Source organism: Elephas maximus, chromosome 11, assembly GCF_024166365.1.
Source record: "Elephas maximus indicus isolate mEleMax1 chromosome 11, mEleMax1 primary haplotype, whole genome shotgun sequence".
Classification (NCBI taxonomy): domain Eukaryota; kingdom Metazoa; phylum Chordata; class Mammalia; order Proboscidea; family Elephantidae; genus Elephas; species Elephas maximus.
The window spans coordinates 20,401,146-20,424,775 of NC_064829.1; the positions used below are offsets into that span (position 1 = coordinate 20,401,146).

General features: G+C 40.3%; 1 protein-coding gene and 1 long non-coding RNA gene across 12 annotated transcripts in view; one reads left to right on the plus strand and one right to left on the minus strand.

The window, feature by feature from the left end:
• The window catches only part of LOC126085171 (uncharacterized), a 41,196-nt gene that overhangs the window by 13,760 nt on the left and 3,806 nt on the right, over positions 1–23,630 (plus strand). For 5 of the 7 annotated variants that reach the window (XR_007519196.1, XR_007519194.1, XR_007519192.1 and 2 more), the window contains exon 5: positions 5,308–5,426. This is a non-coding gene — a long non-coding RNA (uncharacterized LOC126085171). Of the gene's footprint in view, positions 1–753; positions 872–5,307; positions 5,427–23,630 lie in introns of all 7 variants that reach the window. The other 2 variants (XR_007519195.1, XR_007519191.1) reach the window with 1 other exon arrangement.
• The window catches only part of MYOM1 (myomesin 1), a 180,653-nt gene that overhangs the window by 3,412 nt on the left and 153,611 nt on the right, over positions 1–23,630 (minus strand). For 4 of the 5 annotated variants that reach the window (XM_049900248.1, XM_049900246.1, XM_049900245.1 and 1 more), the window contains 8 exons: positions 15,248–15,361; positions 14,403–14,490; positions 13,152–13,190; positions 12,955–13,060; positions 6,400–6,563; positions 4,241–4,277; positions 3,978–4,000; positions 1,248–1,303 (listed from right to left, as the gene is read on the minus strand). In XM_049900248.1, the coding sequence (XP_049756205.1) occupies positions 1,248–1,303; positions 3,978–4,000; positions 4,241–4,277; positions 6,400–6,563; positions 12,955–13,060; positions 13,152–13,190; positions 14,403–14,490; positions 15,248–15,361 (627 nt within the window). Of the gene's footprint in view, positions 1–1,247; positions 1,304–3,977; positions 4,001–4,240; positions 4,278–6,399; positions 6,564–6,638; positions 11,069–12,954; positions 13,061–13,151; positions 13,191–14,402; positions 14,491–15,247; positions 15,362–23,630 lie in introns of those variants that run through there. The other variant, XM_049900249.1, reaches the window with a different exon arrangement.

Below are 23,630 nucleotides of genomic sequence, written 5' to 3' on the forward strand. Positions count from 1 at the left end.
AAGAACTAGTCCTCCCAGTATACAGGGAAAAGATTATCCTTCTAAATGTCCTTCTAAAAGGTCTTACATAGTCACTTGTTATCTCTTGTGTAGCAGTGCCATTTAAAATTAGGTCGATTAAGAAATTTGTTTTCCTTCCACCATTAATTGGCATTTCTTATTAAATCATTCTACAATCCATTTCAGCAAGAAAAGTACGAGTCAAACTATTGTAATTAATCTTTTTTACCTAAGAAGACCAGGTATATGATTTCAGAAACTATGATTACTTGAGGGTTAAAACTTTTACCAAAACCAAACCAAAAACTCCCAAACACCCTTCGTGTCATAGAAAACCATTACCCCTGCTTTAGAGTGGAGTAAGAGTTTACCAAGTGCGTTCACATACATTCTCTCTCTTCATCCCCACCACAACCCAGTGAGTTGGGTATTTGTAAGTTCACTAGGTAAGAAAAAATGGAAAGAGAGTTCAAAAACAAGAACAGCCCAACCAACTGTGGTCCTATTTTCCAGCCATGAAGAAATGACAGCTGAATGAAACCTACCTCACACTAAAGTGTTTACATACGCTGTGTTTTATTACCCTTGTCCTAACCGTGGGTTGTATTTCTTTATTGCCGGGTAGAGCTGGGAAAATGTGGGCACCACAGCCAATACCCACGCCCCTGTGGCTTGTATATTAAGCTTGTTTTAATGAAACACAGGAACAAAGAAAGTGACTCCAGGTTATAAATTCTATTCATTGCTTTTCAGAGGGATTATTATGGAACCAGGAAATTCCAGTTTAAAACTAAATGGAAAGAAGTCAGTTTTCATCGGAAGAGGGACTGCAGAAATAACACTGAGCAGCAGATTTTCCTTCAAAGCTGAGGTAGCAATAGTCCAGTCCATTTTCCTCTATGCGTTAGAGGTTGTTTCTTCAATTGTATTTGTCACATAATTATGATCGCACATTTTCAGCTTCTCACAATTTTAAAGGGGACACTGGGAAGACACTTAGTGGTCTATACAAGTTGGCATGAGACAAATTGGCTAAAAGTGAGACCATCCTGGTGCTTAGCATACAAAACACTTAAGATGACCAGAAAATGGAATGTCTAACCTTGTGTTTGGCTATTCTGAAGTCATCCACACACAGCAGTGGACTAAGGTGAAGATGGCAGGAAGTTAAATGTATGGTAGAACATGGAGCAAAGTCAAGGGCACTGAATCCACTCAACATGTGGGAGGAATGGGGACATACTTACCTTACCCTCCTGGATGGTGACCACGTCTGGGAGGCCGCCCACCACTCGGGCACGATCTGCAAGCACATGTGTTTCTGGTTAGCCTCTGAAGTGATGAGGTGGGTGACAATATTCACAACACCACCCCAGTGAGCTAACTTTTCAGTTTCATTTTCCTCTCCTTACAGTTATTTCATACCCGGTTTCATGTGCAAACCAATAGCCCAGTGATTTAGGGTTTTAATCCTTCACACACATACGCATGCACACAGGTGCCTGTATCTTCCTAAAATAGCAACTTGAGATTGCTTGATGGAACCAAGCTGCACTATAATTTTCATGGCTATATTTAGCTTAGTGGCGCTAAGCTCAAGGAGGCAGAGCAGATCTCTGCGGACGCTTCCAAGCCCTGCGTGGCCTCTTTTATGGGTTTCCTTATGATTTAAAAAGGCTGCAGAATGGAAGGGCTGTGTGCCAGCAGGATCAGGAGGCCTGTGCAGATGTGGGCTTTCTTTGAGGGCTTCCCTAGAGAGCTCCCTTTCTCCTCTCCTGCTGCAGCAGTGGGCTCTTAGTCCTTTACCACGAGTCCCTCTAGACCTTGGTTGTGCTGTCCAGAGCCGCCATCTATAGCTGTGCAGTACAGAGGCCCCCAGACAAGGGGACAAGGTAGAGGACAGGGCTCTGACATCCAGGGCTTCCTCCCCTGGTCAAGCCATGTGTTCTGGGTGCAACTGCCTCAGCCCCCAGGAGGGTGCCTTTCTGTAATCCATGCAAACGTGACCCCTCTGCCCCTGAGTTGGTGCCACCATGGTCTGCTTTTGAGGCCTGCTTCAATTAATTCATTACTTTTGATCCTTGTTCCTATAATTTCCTTTTCCAGCAGTCAGGGTGAGGCTGGTTCCATTGTACCATGTGAAAGCCTCATCCATGTTTGATTCCCTGAGTGACCTGCTGTGTGATATTCACCATATGGACCTCAGTCTCCTCATCTGTAAAATGAGGGGGTTGTACTAGATCTGTGGACACTGAGCTTCCAAACTCTGCTTTACAGCGTGCATGGGGCATCTCTACGGCCTGAGAGGAGGTGTGAGCAGGGGTGTATTATGTAATAAGCAAGGTAAGCACAGGCCTACCTGTGCTTACTTACTAATCATAGTGAACAATTTCACATTTTTTTTTTTTTTTTTTTTTACCACATCAAAGATTCTGCTTCTAGGTATGGCTGGCATCTGTCTCTTTCCCAGTCCCACAGCACTTTCCTAGAGAATCAAAGCCTCTTTTCAAATTTACAATTGCTGACAGGGGTGGATGACCCAGTAAGCAAGATAAGCACGGGCTTGTGTGTACGTACGTACTAATCTGTAGTGAACATGTGAACCCATGTGAAATTGTTCACTACAGATTAGTAAGTAAGCACACATAAGCCTGTGCTTACTTTCCTTATTGGATAATCCGTCCCTCGGTGTGAGAAGGGGACATTGCATTAGGGATCTAGACGCCCATCCCAACTTTAATTAAAAATAACTTTGTTTTTACCAATTTTGTACTTCAGGTGTTTGTGGAAGATTTTGTTAGAATTAAGTATGCCATGGCTTATAAAAGTTGGAAGACATTGAGTGAGAAGATCTCTAAGGTCTTCTCAAGCTCTAAACTGCCGTGATCCGGAGAGCTAGGAAAGGGATCATGAGCTGGAGGGAGCCTCCGTGCCCCCAAGAGACTTTAAGAATCAGCAAGGCCATCCAATGCTTGTGGATGACTGACAGACGCAGGAGGGACAGACTGGAGACCAGATAAGAGATCAATACTTCCCTCTTGCTCTGACATGCTCCAGGTCACACTTTCACCCCTGGTACTGGCATCTACCCCATTCACCACTGGTGGCAGCATTACAAACCCATAGCAGGAGCCAAGAGAGTGACAGAGGAGAAAGGAGGGTTAAAAATCTCATTCCTGAATGACTTGGAGCCATTGGAAAATGGACGGATGGCTTCACTCTCACTCCTCCAAGTTCTCTTCAATCCCAACTTAGGGTTGACTCTACAGTTTTATCCCTCAACAATTTTCATATTCTGGCTCCCACAACGAGAAAGAAACTGAATTATGATGGTGGATTAGCCAGCGACTTCTGGGGTCATGTAATACGGTTCCAGTTATTCCAATCATCTTATTTGTGAAGTAAACAGTTGATAGATGAAGGGTTGTGGATGTGTCTTAGTAAGTATGTTTCTGGGTACTCAGACTTGATAGCTGGTGGTCATTCACTCAGACTGTGTCTAGTTAAATGAGAGTAATAACAGCCTTCCTGAGCATCTTTTCTCTTCCAGGGGCTCTCAGCAACATGTGGGAGCACTTGCTATGAGACAAGTTACAGTGATTTACCTGACGGAAAATTTACAACGTTTTGTGATTTTTCTTTTCTTTAACTGTGTATACACTTTTCTGATACATTGTGGCTGCAGGTGATTGACAACCTGTTGTGTGATCTCCAGCCAAGAGATTTATCAGGATGTCTGGTTGGTTGCTCAAACCAAGAGCTGTGTGACATTCTTATAATGTAACCTGAGGCCTTCTTTTCATAGATGTTCTTACTCAAGAGACTGAAATGAAATTGTAATGTATAATGTAGACCACCTATAATTTTGAAAAAAGAAACAAATGAAAAAGCTCTTTCTCTTTCCTCTATTGTCTTAATACAAAAGAAAAGCTACATTTTGAAACTATGCCGGGTAAATGGGAAGGAGATTTACTTACTTTTCTCTGCAATGGCAGCTTGTCTGTGGTTGAGAGAAACAAACATACACACAAAGAAGAATTCAGTGTTAGTTCAAAGCAGTTAACCTTGCCTGCATTTCATTGCCTCAGAAACGTCTTGCTACTCATGTAACAGTGGGGAGTGCTGTTTGGAGTGGACTTGCTGGAATAAAAGGCCCTCTCTAACTCAGGTCAGGGAGCAGCACACAACGTTCCAGAGAACTCAGACCACTTACGTGGCATTTGCTAGGAAAAGGACTTACTTTAGCCTCTGGAATTCAGCATAGGCATCCTCATATGCTTTAAAAGAAAAAAGACAAGTTAAGAGTTTTCTCACACAGAATTGACAACACACAGAGGCTGATTATAACTCACGGCCTGAGTTAATTGTGTTCCGTCCAGACAAGACTAAGCCTGTTTAACGTGCTCAACAAGAAGAGGAAATGCTTTCTGGGTAAAAAATACAAAATGGCAGATTTTAGGAGATTTGAATTCATCATGAAACCTTTACACAGAAAGGCAGAGATTAGCTCCACCAAAGATAAAATGGAAATAAAAGTGTGTTTCAAATAACAGTTGGCTGTCTAATAAGCATCCTGGTCAGCAAACAAGCTTTTCTCTTATTAAATATCCCAGGCGTCACAACTCCCCCAGCTAAACGGGTGTGTCTCCAGCTACACCGTCTGGCCTGTGTATTCGGTTAAAGGGCAGAATGAATTACTGTAAAGTAACCTCAGGGTATACTGAGCCTGAAGGAAGCACTGCTTCTTATGCCGTGATGGAGGTAAGACGAGTGAGTGAAGGAAAGGAGAGTTATAGGGTTCTAAAAAAAAAACTGCTTTCCTTAGCTGTCAGAGTAAGCCACTTTGAGAACTTCAGGCAAAACGGCAGCTTCATTTTAACGCTCTTGACGGCACTGGGTTTTTTTGGGTCTCCTATATCTTTAAGCTTCTCTGTGGTCTAGACTCAAAACTTAAGTCTACAAAACACAGATAATATGAGTTCACCCCCCCTCATTTCATGAGCTGAGAAATATAAAGTCAGAATTAAAGTCTCTGGCTCTCATTGTTTCTTACCTGTACAGGATAAAAATGGACTAAATAGTTAGTGTAAACCAGGCTGAGATTCAGCACCCTTCTTCCCCCACTCACCACATAGAGAGACGGAAGTGCACAGCTGGGCCCTCCACCTCTGCTGGCGGCAGAGATACTGTGAAGACAGCCCACAGCCTTTTACTTAAGGATGGTTTGAGGGTTAAATAAGCTTTGATGGGCCAGAGGGTTAAAAAAAAAAAAAAAATTTACCCACCCACTTGTTTTCCTTTTTCTAGCATTTCAAGTAGTCAGACGGACTGCAGAAGAAACCCCTGTCATTGTATATGTGACTGGCCTAGAGAGTTGCGTCCCTCTGGAGCAGACTGATGAACTCGTTGACTGCAGAAGCCCTTCAGTGAGTCTTTCCAGTCATGATGGGGTAGGGGTTAGGGCACAACACAACTGAAACAGGCCGGAAAGGCTGCTCTCTAAGTTAGGAATATATTCTCTGAGGACTAAAGAAACACTAAGCTCCATTGCATGTTTTGGTTATATTTTGATATACGAAGATGTGGAGGGACAAGTCCATCGCCTCCTTCAGTAACTTAGTGTAGACTATTTTATTTCTGCAGGAAAGACTAAGATGAATAGTGGGGGAGAGAAGGGGCACCACATTTTAACACTGAGAGGCGTGTGTCACCTTCTTCTTCGCTCTCCTGTGGAAAACCCTTATATGTACCTCTCTTTACTCTCTTCTCCTGTTCTTAATTCTCTCCAGAAGCCCCCGCGCTCTCAGTACCTGACCAAGAAATCTGAGACCATCAGGATCCAATTTCTCCAACTTCCTTCTTTCCTCTTAGTATGGACTTTGTTTTTCACAAATCCCCTCCTCTAGTTTCTGAAGAAAAGGAATCCCTGCTCCTTTCCAAAGTCAACACTTAGCCTCTGCTCTTGATTTCAGACCTTTTCTCTTTACTCTGCAGGACTTTGATAGATGCCCCATTATTCCCCTTCACTCACACCTGCAGTCCTCCCAGCTCAACAGACTTCTTGGACTCTATGAAGATGCTCAAATTTCATTCACCATAGAAATACTCTTTTTCAGTGTGGGTACACTAGAAACAATCCTCCTTCTCTAGTGACTGTGGAGCCACCTGGCCTTGTTTGTAATCACTTTGTGGAGGAGGGGTGCATCCTTGCTGTCCCCACTGTACCTCCCGCTCACTCCCTACCCCCTGAACTCTGGCTTCCTCCACCACTGCTGGCTTAACCCGCTTCATCAAAACCAAAGCGCTCTTCGAGCAGTCGAATGCAATGACCTCTTTCCACCCTTCACTCTTCTTCAAACTTACTTTATAGTAAGTTCTAATCTGCGGAATATCACTTACCTTGTCCAGAAAGATCCACTGTCTTCTGGTGTCCAGTTTTGCCATCAAAGAGCTCCATGACATATTTCCCTTTGTCGTTGGGAGTAGGCTCATTGATTTGTAACCAGATCTGCTCTCCGGTGACCCCACTCTTAACTCTATCTGAGTACCTAATAGCGGTTCCACTGGTAAAATCAAAGAAAACATTGTTAGTGTGGGCTTTCATCTGAAGCTGATCTTTGGCCATTCTTGAAGGTCTTGCTGTAACATTTTACAGACTTTTAAATAGCATGGGTTCCACGTATGTTATTCCAATGCTTCAGAGAAAGTATTGGCCCTGAAGCACAGAATTCGGACTCCAAGGCTTGAGGGGAAGGGGAGGGGGCACTGATATTAAATATAACATTTAATTCCCAATAGCAGTCTGGAGCCAGAGCAGAGAGCAAGCCAACACTTCTCAGCTATATTAATTATCTTTGTTTTTGCTTGGGTTTATTTATAGCACTGAGGGAATCTTTAAAACCAAAAGGCCAAACTAGATATGATTGATAGTTATATATCAGCTTTTATAAGCTGGTCCAAAACACATTTAAGGGGGCCCACTTGTGCCTGACACCTATTTACATGCTTGGTTACAGGCTATTTAAAACATATGTAAATATGCACAAGGCAGCAGAGCCAAGGGTAAGTGAAAAGAAGAGGTGCTGCCACAATGAATGAGGCACATCCTCTGTCCCTGAACAGGAGTTTCTCAGGATTTTACAGTGTGTCAGGAGAATAAATAGAAGTATAACCCTATTTGCCCTGGTGGTGCAGTGGTTTAGCACTGTGGCTGCTAACCAAAAGGTCAGCAGTTGGAATCCACCAGCCGCTCCTTGGAAACCCTATGGGGCAGTTCTATTCTGTCTTATAGGGTCACTATGAGTCAAAATTGACTACAATAATGGGTTTGGTTTTTTGGTTTATAACCCTTTATTTTGTGATCTCACAGTCCAGAAATGCTGCTGTCCTAGATGAAATAGGAAAAAGAAATTGGATATACTCTGAGTGATGTTAAAAGAAACTTTATGGAGAAATTGTAAAAATGTGAAGAAATAAGAAAAAAAAGCACTATACAAAACAACACTGTTACAGTCACAGTTATGCATAGAGAAAAGTCTAGAAGGAAGTACTCCAAAATGTTCATAGTATGGCTCATAAAACTATGTTGTTGTTAGGTGCCATCGAGTTGTTTCTGACTCATTGCGACCCCACAGGCAACAGAACAAAACATTGTGTTCATATGGAACCTGTACATTGACTGCTGCTTCCATACGTGTTGATTATGGATCCAAGTAAAATGAAATCTTTAACAACTTTAGTCTTTTCTCCATTTATCATGATGTTACTCATTGGTCCACTTATGAGGATTTTTGTTTTCTTTATGTTGAGGTGTTATCCGTACTGAAGGCTGTGGTCTTTGTTCTTCATCAGTAAGTGCTTCAAGTCCTCTTCACTTTCAGCAAGGAGCATTGTGTCATCTGCATAATGCAGGTTTTAATGTCAATCCTGATACCATGTTCTTCTTCATATAGTCCAGCTTCTCAGATTATTTACTCATACTGAATAAGCATGGTGAAAGGATACGACCCTGATGTACCCTCTTCTTGATTTTAAACCACTCACTATCCCCTTGTTCTGCCTCTTGGTCTATGTACAGGTTCTGTATGAACACAATTTAGTGTTCTGGAATTCTCATTCTTCGCAATGTTATCTAGAGTTTGTTATGATCCACACAGACAAATGCCTTTGCATAGGCAATAAAACACAGGTAAACATCTTTCTGGTATTCTCTGCTTTCTGTCAAGATGGATCTGTCAAGATCCATCTGACATCAGCAATGACATCCCTTGTTCCACATCCTCTTCTGAATCCGGCCTGAATTTCTGGCTGTTCCATGTTGACGTACCGTTGCAACCATTTTTGAATGATCTTCAGCAAAATCTTACTTGTGTGTGATAGTAATGATATTGTTTAATAATTTCTGCATTCTGTTGGATCACCTTTCTTTGGAATGGGCACAAATATGTATCTCTTTCAGTCGGTTGGCCTGGTAGCTGACTTTCAAATTTCTTGGCATAGACGAATGAGCACTTCCGGCACTGTGCCCATTTGCTGAAACATCTCAACTGGTATTGTGTCAATTCTTGAGCCTTCTTTTTCACCAATGCCTTCAGTGCAGCTTGGACTTGTTCCTTCAACACCATCAGTTCTTGTTCACATTCTGCCTCCTGAAATGGCTGAATATTGACCAATTCTTTTTGGTATAGTGACTCTGTGTATTCCTTTCATCTTCTTTTGATGCTTCCTGTGTCGTTTGATATTTTCCCTGAAGAATTTTTCAATATTGCAATTCAAGGCTTGAATTTTTTCTTCAGTTCTTTCAGCTTGAGAAATGCCGAGTGTGTTCTATCTATCCTTTTGGTTTTCTAACTCCAGGTGTTTGCACATTTCATTACAATACTTTATTTTGTCTTTTCGAGCTGCCCTTTGAAATCTTCTGAACAGCTCTTTTATCATTTCTTCCTTTTGCTTTAGCTATTCTCCATTCAAGAGCAAGCTTCAGAGTCTCTTCTGACATCCACTTTCTTTCTTTCTTATCTTTTAATGACCTTTTGCTTTCTTCATGTATGATATCCTAAATGTCATCCCACAACTTCTCTTGTCTTTGATCATTAGTGTTTAAAGTGTCAAATTTATTCTTTAGATGGTCTCCAAATTAAAGTGGGATATACTCAAGGACATATTTTGGCTCTGGTGGACTGGTTTTAATTTTTTTCAGCTTCAAATTAAGCTTGCATACGAGCAATTGATGGTCTGATCTGCAGTTGACCCCTGGCCTTCTTCTGACTGATGATATTGAGCTTCTTCATCATCTCCACAGATCCCTGTGTATTCCATCTGGCGAGGTCCACATGTATTGAGTAACCATTTATTTTGTTGAAAAAAGGTATTTCCAATGAATAAGTTGTCGGTCTTGCAAAATTCTATCATGCAATCTTCTGCATCGTTTCTATCACCAAGGCCATATTTTCTAACTACAGATCCTTCTTTGTTTCCAGCTTTTGCATTCCAATCACCAGTAATTATCAATACATCTTGACTGCATATTTGATCAGTTTCAGACTGCAGAAATTGATAAAAATCTTCAATTTTCTCATCTTTGGCATTAGTGGTTGGTGTGTAACTTTGAATAACAGTTGTATTAACTGGTTTTCCTTGCAGACATATGAATATTATCCTACCACTGACAGCATTGTACTTCAGGATAGATCTTGAAATGTTCTTTTTGACGATGAATGCAAGCTCATTCCTCTTCAATTTGTCATTCCCAGCATAGTAGTCCATATGATTGTCTGATTCATAATAGCCAATACAAGTACATTTCAGCTCACTAATGCTTAGGATATTGATCTTTATGTGTTTCATTTTTGATGACTTCCAAATTTCCTAGATTCATGCTTTGTGAATTCCGTGTTCCAATTATTAGTGGATGTTTGCAGCTGTTTCTTCTCATTTTGAGTCATGCAACATCAGCAAATGAAGGTCCAAAGCTTACTCCATCCACGTCAACTCTACCTTGAAGGGCAGCTCCTCCCCTGTCATATTTTGAGTGCCCTCCAACCTGAGAAGCTTATCTTCAGGTGCTATGTCAGACAGTGTTCCACTGCTATTTGTAAGGTTTTCACTGGCCAATTTTTTCAGAAGTAGACCGCCACGTTCTTCTTCCTAGTCTGTCTTAGTCTGAAAGCTGCGCTGAAACCTGTCCACCATTGGTGACCCTGCTGGCATTTGAAATACCAGTGGCATAGCTTCCAGCATCACAGCAATACACAAGCAACCACAGAATGACAAACTAACAGGGATAATATTATATTATAAATTCTTTCTATTCTGTAATATATTATTATAAATTTATTTTCTAAAACAAACATGTATTATGTTTGTAATTGCAACAACCAAAATGAACATAAAAAAATAGGAAAATAAAATTCTTCACCAAAAAAACCTTTTAGCTTTCAAATATGACTTTAGCATTTCTCTTATACCATCACATTCTTTAAAAGTAATTAAAAATTAAAATGCCATAAAATGTAGGGTAAAGGAACTTGTCTATACCCTGCAGACTCTAGCCTGAGCAATAGATATGTCTTAGAGTCTTAGACAGAAGGACAGGTAGTTCTCTGCTTTGCTATAATTGTTGCTGTTGTTAGGTGCAGTTGAGTCAGTTCCAACTCATAGCAACCCTATGGACAAGAGAATGAAACACTGCCCCGTCGTGCGCCATCCTCACAATCATTGTTAGGCTTGAGCTCATTATTGCAGCCACTGTGTCAGTCCATCTCATTGAGGGTCCTCCTCTTTTTCGCTTTGCTATAATAAATCTGTTTAAATTCTTTACACTCTGGCTAATATGCAAAATAGTACTTTACATTTGTAAAGTACCTCATGGTTTACAAAACATCGTCATTTTCATTACCTCATTGAATCTATTAATCTTTTGAGATAGAGTAGGTATTACTACTCCTTTTATATAGGAAAGAAAAGTGAAGTTCAGAAAATTAAGTGACTTGCCTAAGATCACTTGGGAATTTAGGAGCAAAGTCAAGACTGAAACCCATTTCAAGGTTTTCCCCATTGCAGCACGTACCTACATGAAGACAGTGAAGACAATCCTTTAATTCCTGTACCTTCCAGAGACACAAAAATGTACAAATAACTCCTTTAGCTGACTAGGCCAAATAACTTAAGACATTTATGCAGTATCCATTTACTGCAGTATCCATTTCCTCAGAGCGTATTTTCAATGTTCTCATTTTTTTTTTTGAACAAGTAATTCTTTTAGAGATGACGTAAAGCTTTTTGATTGATGATTCAATTAATTTATCTTATTTTTCAGACTGATATATTAGAATGTCCTAGATGTCACAGAGGAATTTCCTAGTAATTGATCTATTTTAACTTATAATTACTTTCCTAAAATGTCCTCTGAAGGAAATAGAACAAAGGAAAGAAAACTCAAGCATTCTACACTGGAGTTTTACTTCTCATTTTTCAGAACTCAAGAAACTAATAATAATAAACCACACTGTTGTACATAACAATAAAGTAGTTTTAAAGAAAACACAAATTATTGCTTTGTGGGACCCAGTTCTAGTACAACCTAGACTTTTAGTGCAACTTGAACACAGGGGCTAGGGCCATGTGAGTCTGGGCTCTGGAGCTGGGCTGCCTGGGTTCAGCCCTGTGCCCCTACGGAGCTGTGTGACTTCGGGCAAGTCACCTCCCAGACCATAAGCTTCCTTATCACTAAAGTGAGGTTGTACCTATGTCATAGAGCTCTTGTGAATATTAAATAACTTCATACCTCTAAAGGGTGTACAACAGTGCCTGGAATACTGGAAGAGCCACTGAATGCTGGATGTAATAAACATTATCTGCTTCCTTCTGGCGATGCCAGAATGACTTACTTTTCAGAGGGGCTTTGAAGAACATTTTGCAGTTTAGAATAAGTGTTCACTGTATCCTAAGACTGGACTGACGTGGCTGGGCCCCCATCACATTATATATGCCAGGCTTCTGTTACCTTTCAGCTCAGAAAATTGTAAGAAAGTACAGAGGTCAAGGACATTGTCAAGAGTTGAAATGGGAGGACTGCTTTGACTTGGAGATCTACGTAGGTTCTTGGAATCTCAGAGGTGAACTAGAGTGGAACTCCTGCATAACTCCACAAAGGTAGTTTTGAGATTAGAGCAGATCTTCAGGCACAATCCAGTCCAAATACACATCCTTAAAGTCATCTTAGAGTCTCCAAAGTCTTCTGAGAGTGGCCTGGAAACATGGGAATGCCCAACAGAGCCAATCGCTGTAAAAATAACTTGGCCACTCTTCTGAATTAATTCATATAAAGGGAAATTTGGTACCTCTTGGTGCACACTGCTTCAGTCTCGTTCCAAACCAGAGCATGTGTTAGCAGTATGCAGCGGTGGGTTAACCAGTAGGCAAGGCACGCATGGGCTTACTTATGTTTACTTACTAATCTATAGTGTACAGTTTCACAGAGATTTCACCACATTTGGTGAAACCCAGGTGAAATTGTACACTACAGGTTAGTAAGTAAACACAAGTAAGGCCGTGCGTGCCTTGCGTATTGGGTCATCCGGCCCTGGCTGTCTGTAGCAAGAAAGGGATAGAGACCTGGCCCTGGATGTCCAGCAAAGCAGAGACGGCCTAAGCACGACCCTGTCTGGAGGTGGAGGTTAGAGTATAAGCATGGATGTGAATTACGACGCTTCTCAGGTTACAGGAAAGATGTACCATAGCCATTCCTGGCCTCAAAATATGTGTATTAAGGGCAAGTGCTACCATACTAAGGGGGTGGACGGGGTTCTTCTGTCCTGTGCTCTTCAATGTCAGGCCCTGAGAAGCCAAGGGTGTCAGAGACTTCCTATCTGACAAAAACAAAGGTTCAACCTCCCACTTTCTTTGCCCCCAGTGGAGAAAGAATTTGTACACCTTGAGTTCCCACTTACGTACTTGTGGGACCAGTTGACTTTCAAATCATCCAGGTAGTAAGGAACGATGGAGTATAGGCGGATTCCCTCAGCGGTGCTCTGGATCTTCAGGTCCGTAGCAGACAAAGCTGAAAGGGGACACAGCACATCCGTGCACCGGTAAGTCCACCGGCAAGAGAAGAACGAAGCAGCATCCTTGTGGTGCGAACACTGACTTACCGATTCTTTTGCATACTTCAGTCATCAGCTCTTTAAAGGCTGTGGGTAGAGATTCACAGACAAAGGTTTAGTATGAAAATGTTCAATGTAAGGTCAAATCTCAAATTCTTAGTCAGTATTATGCTTTCAAAAATTCCCTGTCTGGTGAAGGGTACTGATCACAAGGTAAATTTGTTGACCAATGAATAAGTGCTATTTGAAGGAATAACTTAATTTTTTATCAAATTTTAAAAGACTCCTGTTTATTTTGATATTTTTCTCCCTCTGATTCTTTGTAACTGTCACCGTATATACATCCTAGGGAAAGAGCCAGAATGGGATTCCCAGGAAAGTTCTTGTCTTTAGGATTCTCTTTCTTCCTAAATCCCAAGAAGCCTGGGCTTACATAGAGGAAGGCTTCTTATCTGTGTCATCAATTCATAATGAATTAGCCGTCGAGTTCCCTGCTCTCCCTCAGTCTAATAATGCGTTGCCAATAAGCACATTTAGTCATCTGTCCACCAAGGAGCCCCGGTGGTGCAGTGGTTAAAACGATGGACGGCTAACCGAAAGGTCAGCGGTTTGAAACCACCAGCAGCTCCGCAGGAGAAAGATGTGGCAGTCTGCTGCTGCAGAGATTTACAGTCTTGGAAACCCTACAGGGTTGCTATGAGTTGGAATCAACGCCTCGGTAATACGGTGGGTTTTCCACCAAGAGTAGGAAGGCAAAATCAAAGCCAAACTTCTGCTCTTTGTCAGCAATACCGTTAAAAGATTTCATCCAGGAACAAACTGGAAGTTTGGGGGCCACATGTAGGTTTTCATTTCCGTGATAGTTTGTCTTTAGTAGTGGCTGAAAAATGAAAATTGCTTTCTTGCTATGCTAGTAACTGCAAGGCTTTGAGTTTCATACCTAAATCTTTCTGACCACTGTTTAACAGTGAACTATTTTGGTCATGCTTCCCACAGACTTTTAATCCTGGAACATTTCTATAGTTGAAACAAAAATGATGTTTTGAATTGAAAACAGACCCCATTGGACCATGGCCTATTCCTTCCCTGAGGATCAAAAGTAGACTTTTGATTGCTAGGAAGACTAAAACAAGTGAAGTATTTTTGAATAAAGCAGTAGTTCATGCTGCTGAAATTTCAACTAAGACAAAATCTTCAGGCCAAAAAAGCATGACATCAATCACCAGCCCAGCCTCAATCCTAACTCTCCTAACCTGCATACAGAACACACAAAATGGACCTCACAATTGGTGGACTGACCTTCATCCACAAGCTTCAATCTGCTCTTATCTTTCCCTCGGTCGTCTTTCAGGATCACCTCATAAATCCCAGCATCTTTCTTCGAAAACTGAGGGGGGAATAAAGATTCCACATTGCAGTTTATGGTGGACTCAGGGTATAGTGTTTGCATGTCTATGGCCCTGTGATTTATGGAGCTGCCAACCAAACACATGTTGAATGAGCATCTAGCCATGCAGGCGATGCTGGCACCCAGTCAAGATGGCCCAGGTAGCAGTGCTGGTTTTCCTACCTTCTGAGGCTATCATTGATCTGAGGCTCAGAGCCCTTAACTTGTACTCTGCCTTCATTTATTAAAAACAGAGGATCACATAATTTTGAAAGCTGTCCTCTTTTAGACAGAAAGTGGATAAAAATCTGTACTTTAATGAATACTATGTCTGATGGTCTCTGGGTCTTTAGGGAACAAAGAAGAATCCACTTAACTGCCCTGCCCCTCCCCTGTGGATAAGAAAGCCAGTAAACCAACAAAACCAAACCCAGTGCCTTCGAGTCGGTTCCGACTCATAGCGTAGGACGGAGTAGCCAGTGGGGGTTGGAGATCTCACAAAACCACGCATATCACAAGGTGAGAAAAGCTCTTATGTTTCTACAGCTTTTTTTGGTGGTGGGGGAGGGTAATGTTAGGGGCAAGAAGCTCAGGAACAGGGAGAAGCAAGGAATTATAAATCACCTAGCAAGAAAGGAACAGAATCTAGTCTACGCTTTTTGGGAGAACATAGGGTACAGAAGGAATAGCCTACATTTCACGTGTATATCGCCTACCTCTGTTATAAGCAGGGTGCATACACAGGTGTATCACCTACCTCTGTTATAAGCAGGGTGCATATGCCATCCTTAAAATCATGTTTTTCATCCACTGATATCTCTCTCTCATCTTTATACCACACAATATGAGTTTCCTTCTTAATATTTGCCACCTAGAAGAAAAAAACGCCATTACCTTTCTTGAAATAAAGAAATGCTATTGTCATAGAACAGAATGGTTCTCAGTGCAGCAAATTACAGGAAAAGGAGCAGTGAACTTGAAGTAGAAGACAGAGATTTCTAAACCAATCAGCTGAAAGCTATTTTAATTGAGAAAAGAGTTTAGAATAAAGTGAATATGAATGAACAAACCTAAATCTAGTATTTCTATTTCCAGCAGTAAAAACTGACTTTAAAAATCATCTGGTAAAGAAGAAAAGCTAGAACAGACAAATACCTATATACTGATATAGACACTCAAATAAAAATAAAAATCTGAAAACAAAAGGAAGACAAATTCCATCAGACCAAAATACAGTCTGTGTCATTAAAAACAAATGGCTTTATCAAAAGAACAGAATAAGGAAGCCCCAATCTAGATCTAAAAAAATTAATAAAAGATAAAGGGGGCATTACAAATGAACACAAAGAGGAAACATGGTTTAATAAATTCGTTCTTAGCAATTTTGAGGAAACCCATTCAGATCCTGTATCCCCACATCATATTGTGGCATCAATTTTGAATGGACTAAAAGGCCTCATACAGTCGAAGGGTCTTGAGCTTTATCTGAAATATTTGAATTTTTTACAAAGGAGACTAGATTCATGTATTTCTTGCATAATTAAAATTATATTAAAAAATAAAGGCCTCATATAAGGACAAATCCCAAAGACTCCACTGAATAATCAGGCAAAGGCATATACAATTCTAAGAGTTTGAATAGACTCAATGGCAATGGGGTTTTTTTAAAAGAAAGAATACAACTATAAAACAAAGAGAGGAAGAATGTTTAATCTCATTATTAACAAGGATATGCAAGTTTTAAAATGTTAACATTTTCAGCTAATAAGTTAACATAAGAAGAACCAAGGCTGGTAATCGTGCAGTGAAACCGTCCAGGCAAACCTTCTTTATAACCCTACAGATTGGTTCCTGAATCGAAGAAGTAACTGTATTACTAGACAACACTGCTCATGATAAAAATGACCCCAGTTGGAAAACCGCATCTGGACTGGGAAGGACTAGAATTGGACCCCACAGCTCGGGGCCTCCCTGAGTGCACTGACTTTTGTGATTTGCACGTGTCCCTTCCTGGGACTCTGGGAGCTCTGCCTAGTGAGTTGTTACAAGAGTTGTTGGAGATTTTTTTTTTTTTTTAATAATTTTTATTGTGCTTTAAGTGAAAGTTTACAAATCAAGTCAGTCTCTCATACAAAAACCCATATACACCTTGCTACACACTCCCAATTACTCTCCCCCTTTAATGAGACAGCCCGTTCTCTCTCTCCACACTCTCTTTTCATGTCCATTTCGCCAGCTTCTAACCCCCTCCACCCTCTCATCTCCCCTCCAGGCAGGAGATACCAATACAGTCTCAAGTGTCCACCTGATCCAAGAAGCTCACTCCTTACCAGCATTCCTCTCCAACCCATTGTCCAGTCCAATCCATGTCTGAAGAGTTGGCTTTGGGAATGGCTCCTATCCTGGGCCAATTGAAGGTCTGGGGGCCATGACCAGCAGGGTCCTTCCAGTCTCAGTCAGACCATTAAGTCTGATCTTATGAGAATTTGGGGTGTGCATCCCACTGCTCTCCTGCTCCCTCAGGGTTTCTCTGTTGTGTTCCCTGTCAGGGCAGTCATCGGTTGTAGCCGGGTACCATCTGGTTCTTCTGGTCTCAGGATGATGTAGTCGCTGGTTCATGTGGCCCTTTCTGTCTCTTGGGCTCGTGATCACCTTGTGTCCATGGTGTTCTTCATTCTCCTTTGATTCAGGTGGGTTGAGACCAATTGATGCATCTTAGATGGCTGTTTCCTAGCGTTTAAGACCCCAGACGCCACTCTTCAAAGTGGGATGCAGAATGTTTTCTTAATAGATTTTATTATGCCGATTGACTTAGATGTCCCCTGAAACCATGGTCCCCAGACCCCTGCCCCTACTACGCTGGCCTTTGAAGCATTCAGTTTATTCAGAAAACTTCTTTGCTTTTGGTTTAGTCCAATTGTGCTGACCTCCTCTGTATTGTGTGCTGTCTTTCCTTTCACCTAAAATAGTTCTTATCTACTATCTAATTAGTGAATGCCCCCTCCCACTCTCCCTCCCTCCCCCCTCTCGTAACCACAAAAGAACGTTTTCTCAGTTTAAACTATTTCTCAAGTTCTTATAATAGTGGTCTTATACAATATTTGTCCTTATGCAACTGACTAATTTCACTCAGCATAATGCCTTCCAGGTTACTCCATGTTATGAAATGTTTCACAGATTCGTCACTGTTCTTTATCGATGCGTAGTATTCCATTGTGTGAATATACCATAATTTATTTATCCATTCATCCATTGATGGGCACCTTGGTTGCTTCCATCTTTTTGCTATTGTAACAGTGCTGCAATAAACATGGGTGTGCATATATCTGTTCATGTAAAGGCTCTTATTTCTCTAGGATATATTCCGAGGAGTGGGATTGCTGGATCATATGGTAGTTCTATTTCTAGCTTTTTAAGGAAGTGCCAAATCAATTTCCAAAGTGGTAGTTGTACCATTTGACATTCCCACCAGCAGTGTATAAGAGTTCCAATCTCTCCACAGCCTCTCCAACATTTATTATTTTGTGTTTTTTGGATTAATGCCAGCCTTGTTGGAGTAAGATGAAATCTCATTGTAGTTTTGATCTGCATTTCTCTAATGGCTAATGATCGTGAACATTTCCTCATATATCTGTTAGCTACCCGAATGTCTTCTTTAGTGAAGTGTCTATTCATATCTTTTGCCCATTTTTAAATTGGGTTGTTTGTCTTTTTGCAGTTGAGTTTTTGCAGTATTATGTAGATTTTAGAGATCAAGTGCTGATCAGAAATGTCATAGCTAAAAACTTTTTCCCAGTCTGTAGGTCTTTTTACTCTTTTGGTGAAGTCTTCGGATGAGCATAGGTGTTTGATTTTTAGGAGCTCCCAGTTATCTAGTTTTTCTTCTACGTCCTTTATAATGTTTTCTATACTGTTTATGCCATGTATTAGGGCTTCTACCGTTGTCCCTATTTTTTCTTCCATGATCTTTATTGTTTTAGATTTTATATTTAGGTCTTTGATCCATTTTGAGTTAGTTTTTGTGCATGGAGTGAGGTATGGGTCTTGTTTCATTTTTTTGCAGATGGATATCCAGTTATGCCAGCACCATTTGTTAAAAAGACTGTCTTTTCCCCAGCTAACTGTTTTGGGGCCTTTGTCAAATATCAACTGCTCATATGTGGATGGATTTATGTCTGGATTCTCAATTCTGTTCCATTGGTCCATGTATCTGTTGTTGTACCAGTACCAGGCTGTTTTGACTACTGTGGTGGTATAATAGGTTCTAAAATCTGGTAGAGTAAGGCCTCCCACTTTGTTCTTCTTTTTCTGAAATGCCTTATTTATCCGGGGCCTCTTTCCCTTCTATATGAAATTGGTGACTTGTTTCTCCATCTCATTAAAGAATGTCCTTGGGATTTGGATCGGAATTGCATTAAATGTGTAGATCGCTTTTGGTAGGATAGACATTTTTATAATGTTAAGTCTTCCTATCCACGAGCAAGGTATGTTCTTCCACTTTTATAAGTTTTTTTGGTTCCTTGCAGAAGTGTACTGTCGTTTTCTTTGTATAAGTCTTTTACATCTCTGGTAAGATTTATTCCTAAGTATTTTATCTTCTTGGGGGCTACTCTAAATGGCATTGATTTGGTGATTTCCTCTTCAACATTCTTTTTGTTGGTGTAGAGGAATCCAACTGATTTTTGTATGTTTATCTTTTATCCTGATACTCTGCTGAACTCTTCTATTAGTTTCAGTAGTTTTCTGGAGTATTCCTTACGGTTTTCTGTGTATAAGATCATGTCATCTGCAAACAGAGATACTTTTACTTCTTCCTTGCCAATCTGGATGCCCTTTATTTCTTTATCTAGCCTAATTGCTCTGGCTAGGACCTCCAGCACAATGTTGAATAAGAGTGGTGATAAAGGACAACCTTGTCTGGTTCCCGATCTCAACGGGAATGTTTTCAGGCTCTCTCCTTTTAGGGAGATGTTGGCTGTTGGCTTTGTATAAATGCCCTTTATTATGTTGAGAAATTTTCCTTCTACTCCTATTTTACTGAGAGTTTTTATCATGAATGAGTGTTGAACTTTGTCAAATGCCTTTTCTGCATCAATTGATAAAATCCTGTGATTCTTGTTTTTTGTTTTATTCATGTGGTGGATTACATTAATTGTTTTTCTAATGTTAAACCATCCCTGCATATCTGGTATGAATCCCACTTGGTCATGGTGCATGATTTTTTTGATATGTTGTTGAATTCTATTGGCTAGAATTTTGTTGAGGATTTTTGCATCTACATTCATGAGAGATATATGTCTTTAATTTTCTTTTCTTGTGGTGTCTTTACCTGGTTGTGGTATCAGGGATATGGTGGCTTCATAGAATGAGTTTGGTAGTATGAGTGGTGTTCACTCTTTTCTGAGAGTTTGGTAAAACTCTGCAGTGAAGCCGTCCAGACCAGGGCTTTTTTGGGGGGGGGAGTTTTTTGATTACCTTTTCAATCTCTTCTTTTATCATGGGTCTTTTTAGTTGTTCTGTCTCTGTTTGTGTTAGTTTAGGTAGGTAGTGTGTTTCTAGGAATTCATCCATTTCTTCTAGGTTTTCTAATTTGTTTGAGTGTAGTTGTTCACAGTAATCTGATATGATTCTTTTAATTTCAGTTGGGTCTGTTGTAATATCGCCCATCTCATTTCTTATTCGGGTTATTTGCTTCCTCTCCTATTTTTCTTTTGTCAGTTTGGCCAATGGTTTATCAATTTTGTTGATTTTTTCAAAAAACCAGCTTTTGGTCTTATTCTTTCAAATGTTTTTCTGTTTTCTATTTCATTTAGTTCAGCTCTAATTTTTATTATCTGTTGTCTTCTGGTGCCTGTGGGTTTCTTTTGTTACTCTCTTTCTATTTTTTCAAGTTGTAGGGATAATTCTTTGATTTTGGTCCTTTTTTCTTTTTGGATGTGTGCATTTATTGATATAACTTGGCATCTGAGCACCGCTTTTGCTGTGTCCCAAAGGTTCTGATAGGAAGTGTTTTCATTCTTATTGGATTCTATGAATTTCTTTATTCCATCCTTAATTTCTTCTATAATCCAGTCTTTTTTGAGCAGGATATTGTTCAGTTTCCAAATGTTTGATTTCTTTTCCCTTCTTTTCCTGTTATTGATTTTCACTTTTATGGCCTTATGGTCAGAGAAGATGCTTTGTAATATTTCAATGTTTTGGATTCTGCTAAGGCTTGCTTTATGACCTAATAGGTGGTCTATTCTAGAGAATGTTCCATGGGCACTAGAAAAGAAAGTATAGTTGGTTGCTGTTGGGTGGAGTGTTCTGTATATGTCTACGAGGTCATGTTGGTTGATTGTGGCATTTAGATCTTCCATGTCTTTATTGAGCTTCTTTCTGGATGTCCTGTCCTTCACCAAAAGTGGCATGTTGAAGTCTCCTACTATTATTGTGGAGCTGTCTATCTCACTTTTCAATGCTGCTAGAGTTTGTTTCATGTATCTTGCAGCCCTGTCATTGGGTGCATAAATGTTTACTATGGTTATATATTCTTGGTGCATTGTCTCTTTAATCATTATATAGTGTCCTTCCTTATCCTTTCTGATGGATTTAACTTTAAAGTCTATTTTGTCAGGAATTAATATTGCCACTCCTGCTCTTTTTTGATTGTTGTTTGCTTGATATAGATTTTTCCATCCTTTGAGCTTTAGTTTGTTTGTGTCTCTAAGTCTTAGGTGTGTCTCTTGTAGACAGCATATAGACGGATCTTGTTTTTTAATCCGTTCTGCCACTCTCTGTCTCTTTATTGGTGCATTTAGTCCATTTACATTCAGGGTAGTTATGGATAGGTATGAATTTAGTACTATCATTTCGATGTTTTTTGTGTGTGTTGACAGTTTCTTTTTCCCACTTGATTTTATGTGGCAAGTAGATTTTCTTTATATATTGTCCTTTTCTTGTATTTGTTGTTGATTGTGTTTCTGCTGAGTGTATTTTTCCCTTGTATTTCATTTTGATGAGTAGGATAGTTTGTCTCCTTTGTGGTTACCTTATTATTTACCCCTATTTTTCTAAATTTAAAACTAACTTTTATTTCTTTGTATTGCCGTATCTTCCTCTCCGTATGTAAGATGTATGATTACATTTCTTAGTCCCTCTTTATTATTTTCATATTGTCTTCTTTTGTATAATAACATCACAGTTACCCCATGTTGGGCTTTTTTTTTTTTTTAATCTTGCTTTGTTTTTTTGGATTTCCCTGTCTGGGTTGACTTCTGGTTGCTCTGCCCAGTGTTCTAGTCTTGGGTTGATGCCTGATATTACTGATTTTCTAAAAAAAGATCTCCCTTTAGTATTTCTTGTAGTTTTGGTTTGGTTTTTACAAATTCCCTCAACTTGTGTTTATCTGGAAATGTCTTAATTTCACCTTCATATTTAAGAGACAGTTTTGATGGATATATGATTCTTGGCAGGCAATTTGTTTCCTTCAATTTTTTAAATACGTCATCCCATTGCCTTCTTGCCTGCATGGTTTCTGCTGAGTAGTCCGAGCTTATTCTTATCGGCTCTCCTTTGTAGGTGACTTTTCTTTTATTCCTCACTGCTCTTATAATTGTCTCTTTGTCTTTGGTTTTGGCCAGCTTGATTATAATATGTCTTGGTGACTTTCTTTTAAGATCTACCTTATGTGGAGTTTGATAAGCATCTTGGATAGATATGTTCTCATCTTTCACAATATCAGGGAAGTTTTCTGCCAACAAATCCTCAATAATTTTCTCTGTATTTTCTATTATCCCTCTCTGTTCTGGTACTCCAATCACTCGTAGGTTATTTCTCTTGATAGAGTCCCACATGATTCTTAAAGTTTCTTCATTTTTTTTTTAATTCTTTTATCTGATTTTTCATCAAATGTATTAGTGCCAAGTGATTTATCTTTGAGTTCAGAAATTCTAGCTTCTACTTGCTCAATTCTGCTCCTCTGACTTTCTGTTGAGTTATCTAATTCTGTCATTTTATTGTTAATCTTCTGAATTTCTGATTGCTGTCTGTCTCTGGGTTTTTCCAGCTTATTAAACTTTTCATTATGTTCCTGAATAATCTTTCTAATTTCTTCAGTTGCTTTATCTGTGTGTTCCTTGGCTTGTTCTCATTTTCTTCCAGATGTCTTGAAAGGTTCTGTATATTAAACTTTTGTATTCTGCATCTGGTAATTCCAGGAATGCACTTTCGTCTAAAAGATCCCTGGATTCTTTGTTTTGAGAGCCTGTCGAGGTGATCGTGTCCTGTTTCTTTATGTGACTTGATATTGACTGTTGTCTCCGAGCCATTGTATTAGTTTATACTTGCTTACTGTGTTGTAGCTGCTTGCTTTGTTTTGTTTTGGTATACCCCGTTTGAGTGAGCTAGCTTGATTATTTTCACCTTTGGAGCTCTGGTGTCCTGTCCCCAGCTGGCTAGAGCTGTTATCAGGTATATCAGTCTAGGAGTCCAGTCAGTTTTCTTGTATGAATGCGGGTCAGGTTTCCAGGTAGCTGATATCAAGTGTGTGGTACAGGCTCTGTCCTACAGTCTTAGAGGGGCAGGGGTGATTGGTGTATATACCGGTATCTGATTGCAGCAGGGAGGTCATGCTCTGAACAAGGCAGGGGGCTGAGATCCGACCCCCAAGTGTCTCTGAGGATAACGTGTCTCTGTTCCCTAGAGCATGCTTGTGGGTGGGTTCTGCAGAGGGACCATGGGCACCCAAAGTTTTTGTTGTGAGGACTGGGAGGTACCAGTTATCTTTGGACCCCTGTCACAGGTGGCTGGGTGACCTGAGTGGAGCTACCAGTCCTTAGGTCCGTGTTGTGGGTAGGTGAGGACCTTGTTTAATAGGCAAAGCAATGTCAAACGTCAAACACCCACCTCTCCACCGCATAGCTGCAATGGTTGGAGTTTGCCAACAAGGGCCTATTCTCCCAAGATAGGCCCACACAGGTCCATGCAGAAGGGAAAGGTGCAGACGGTGCATGGACGGTTTATGCCTGGACAGGAGATGCTTCTGTCCTGAGCTCCCCCAGTTAATTGTTGTTGTTAGGTGTGGTCGAGTCGGCTCTGACTCATAGCGACCCTATGCACAACAGAACGAAATACTGCCCAGTCCTGCGCCATCCTTACAA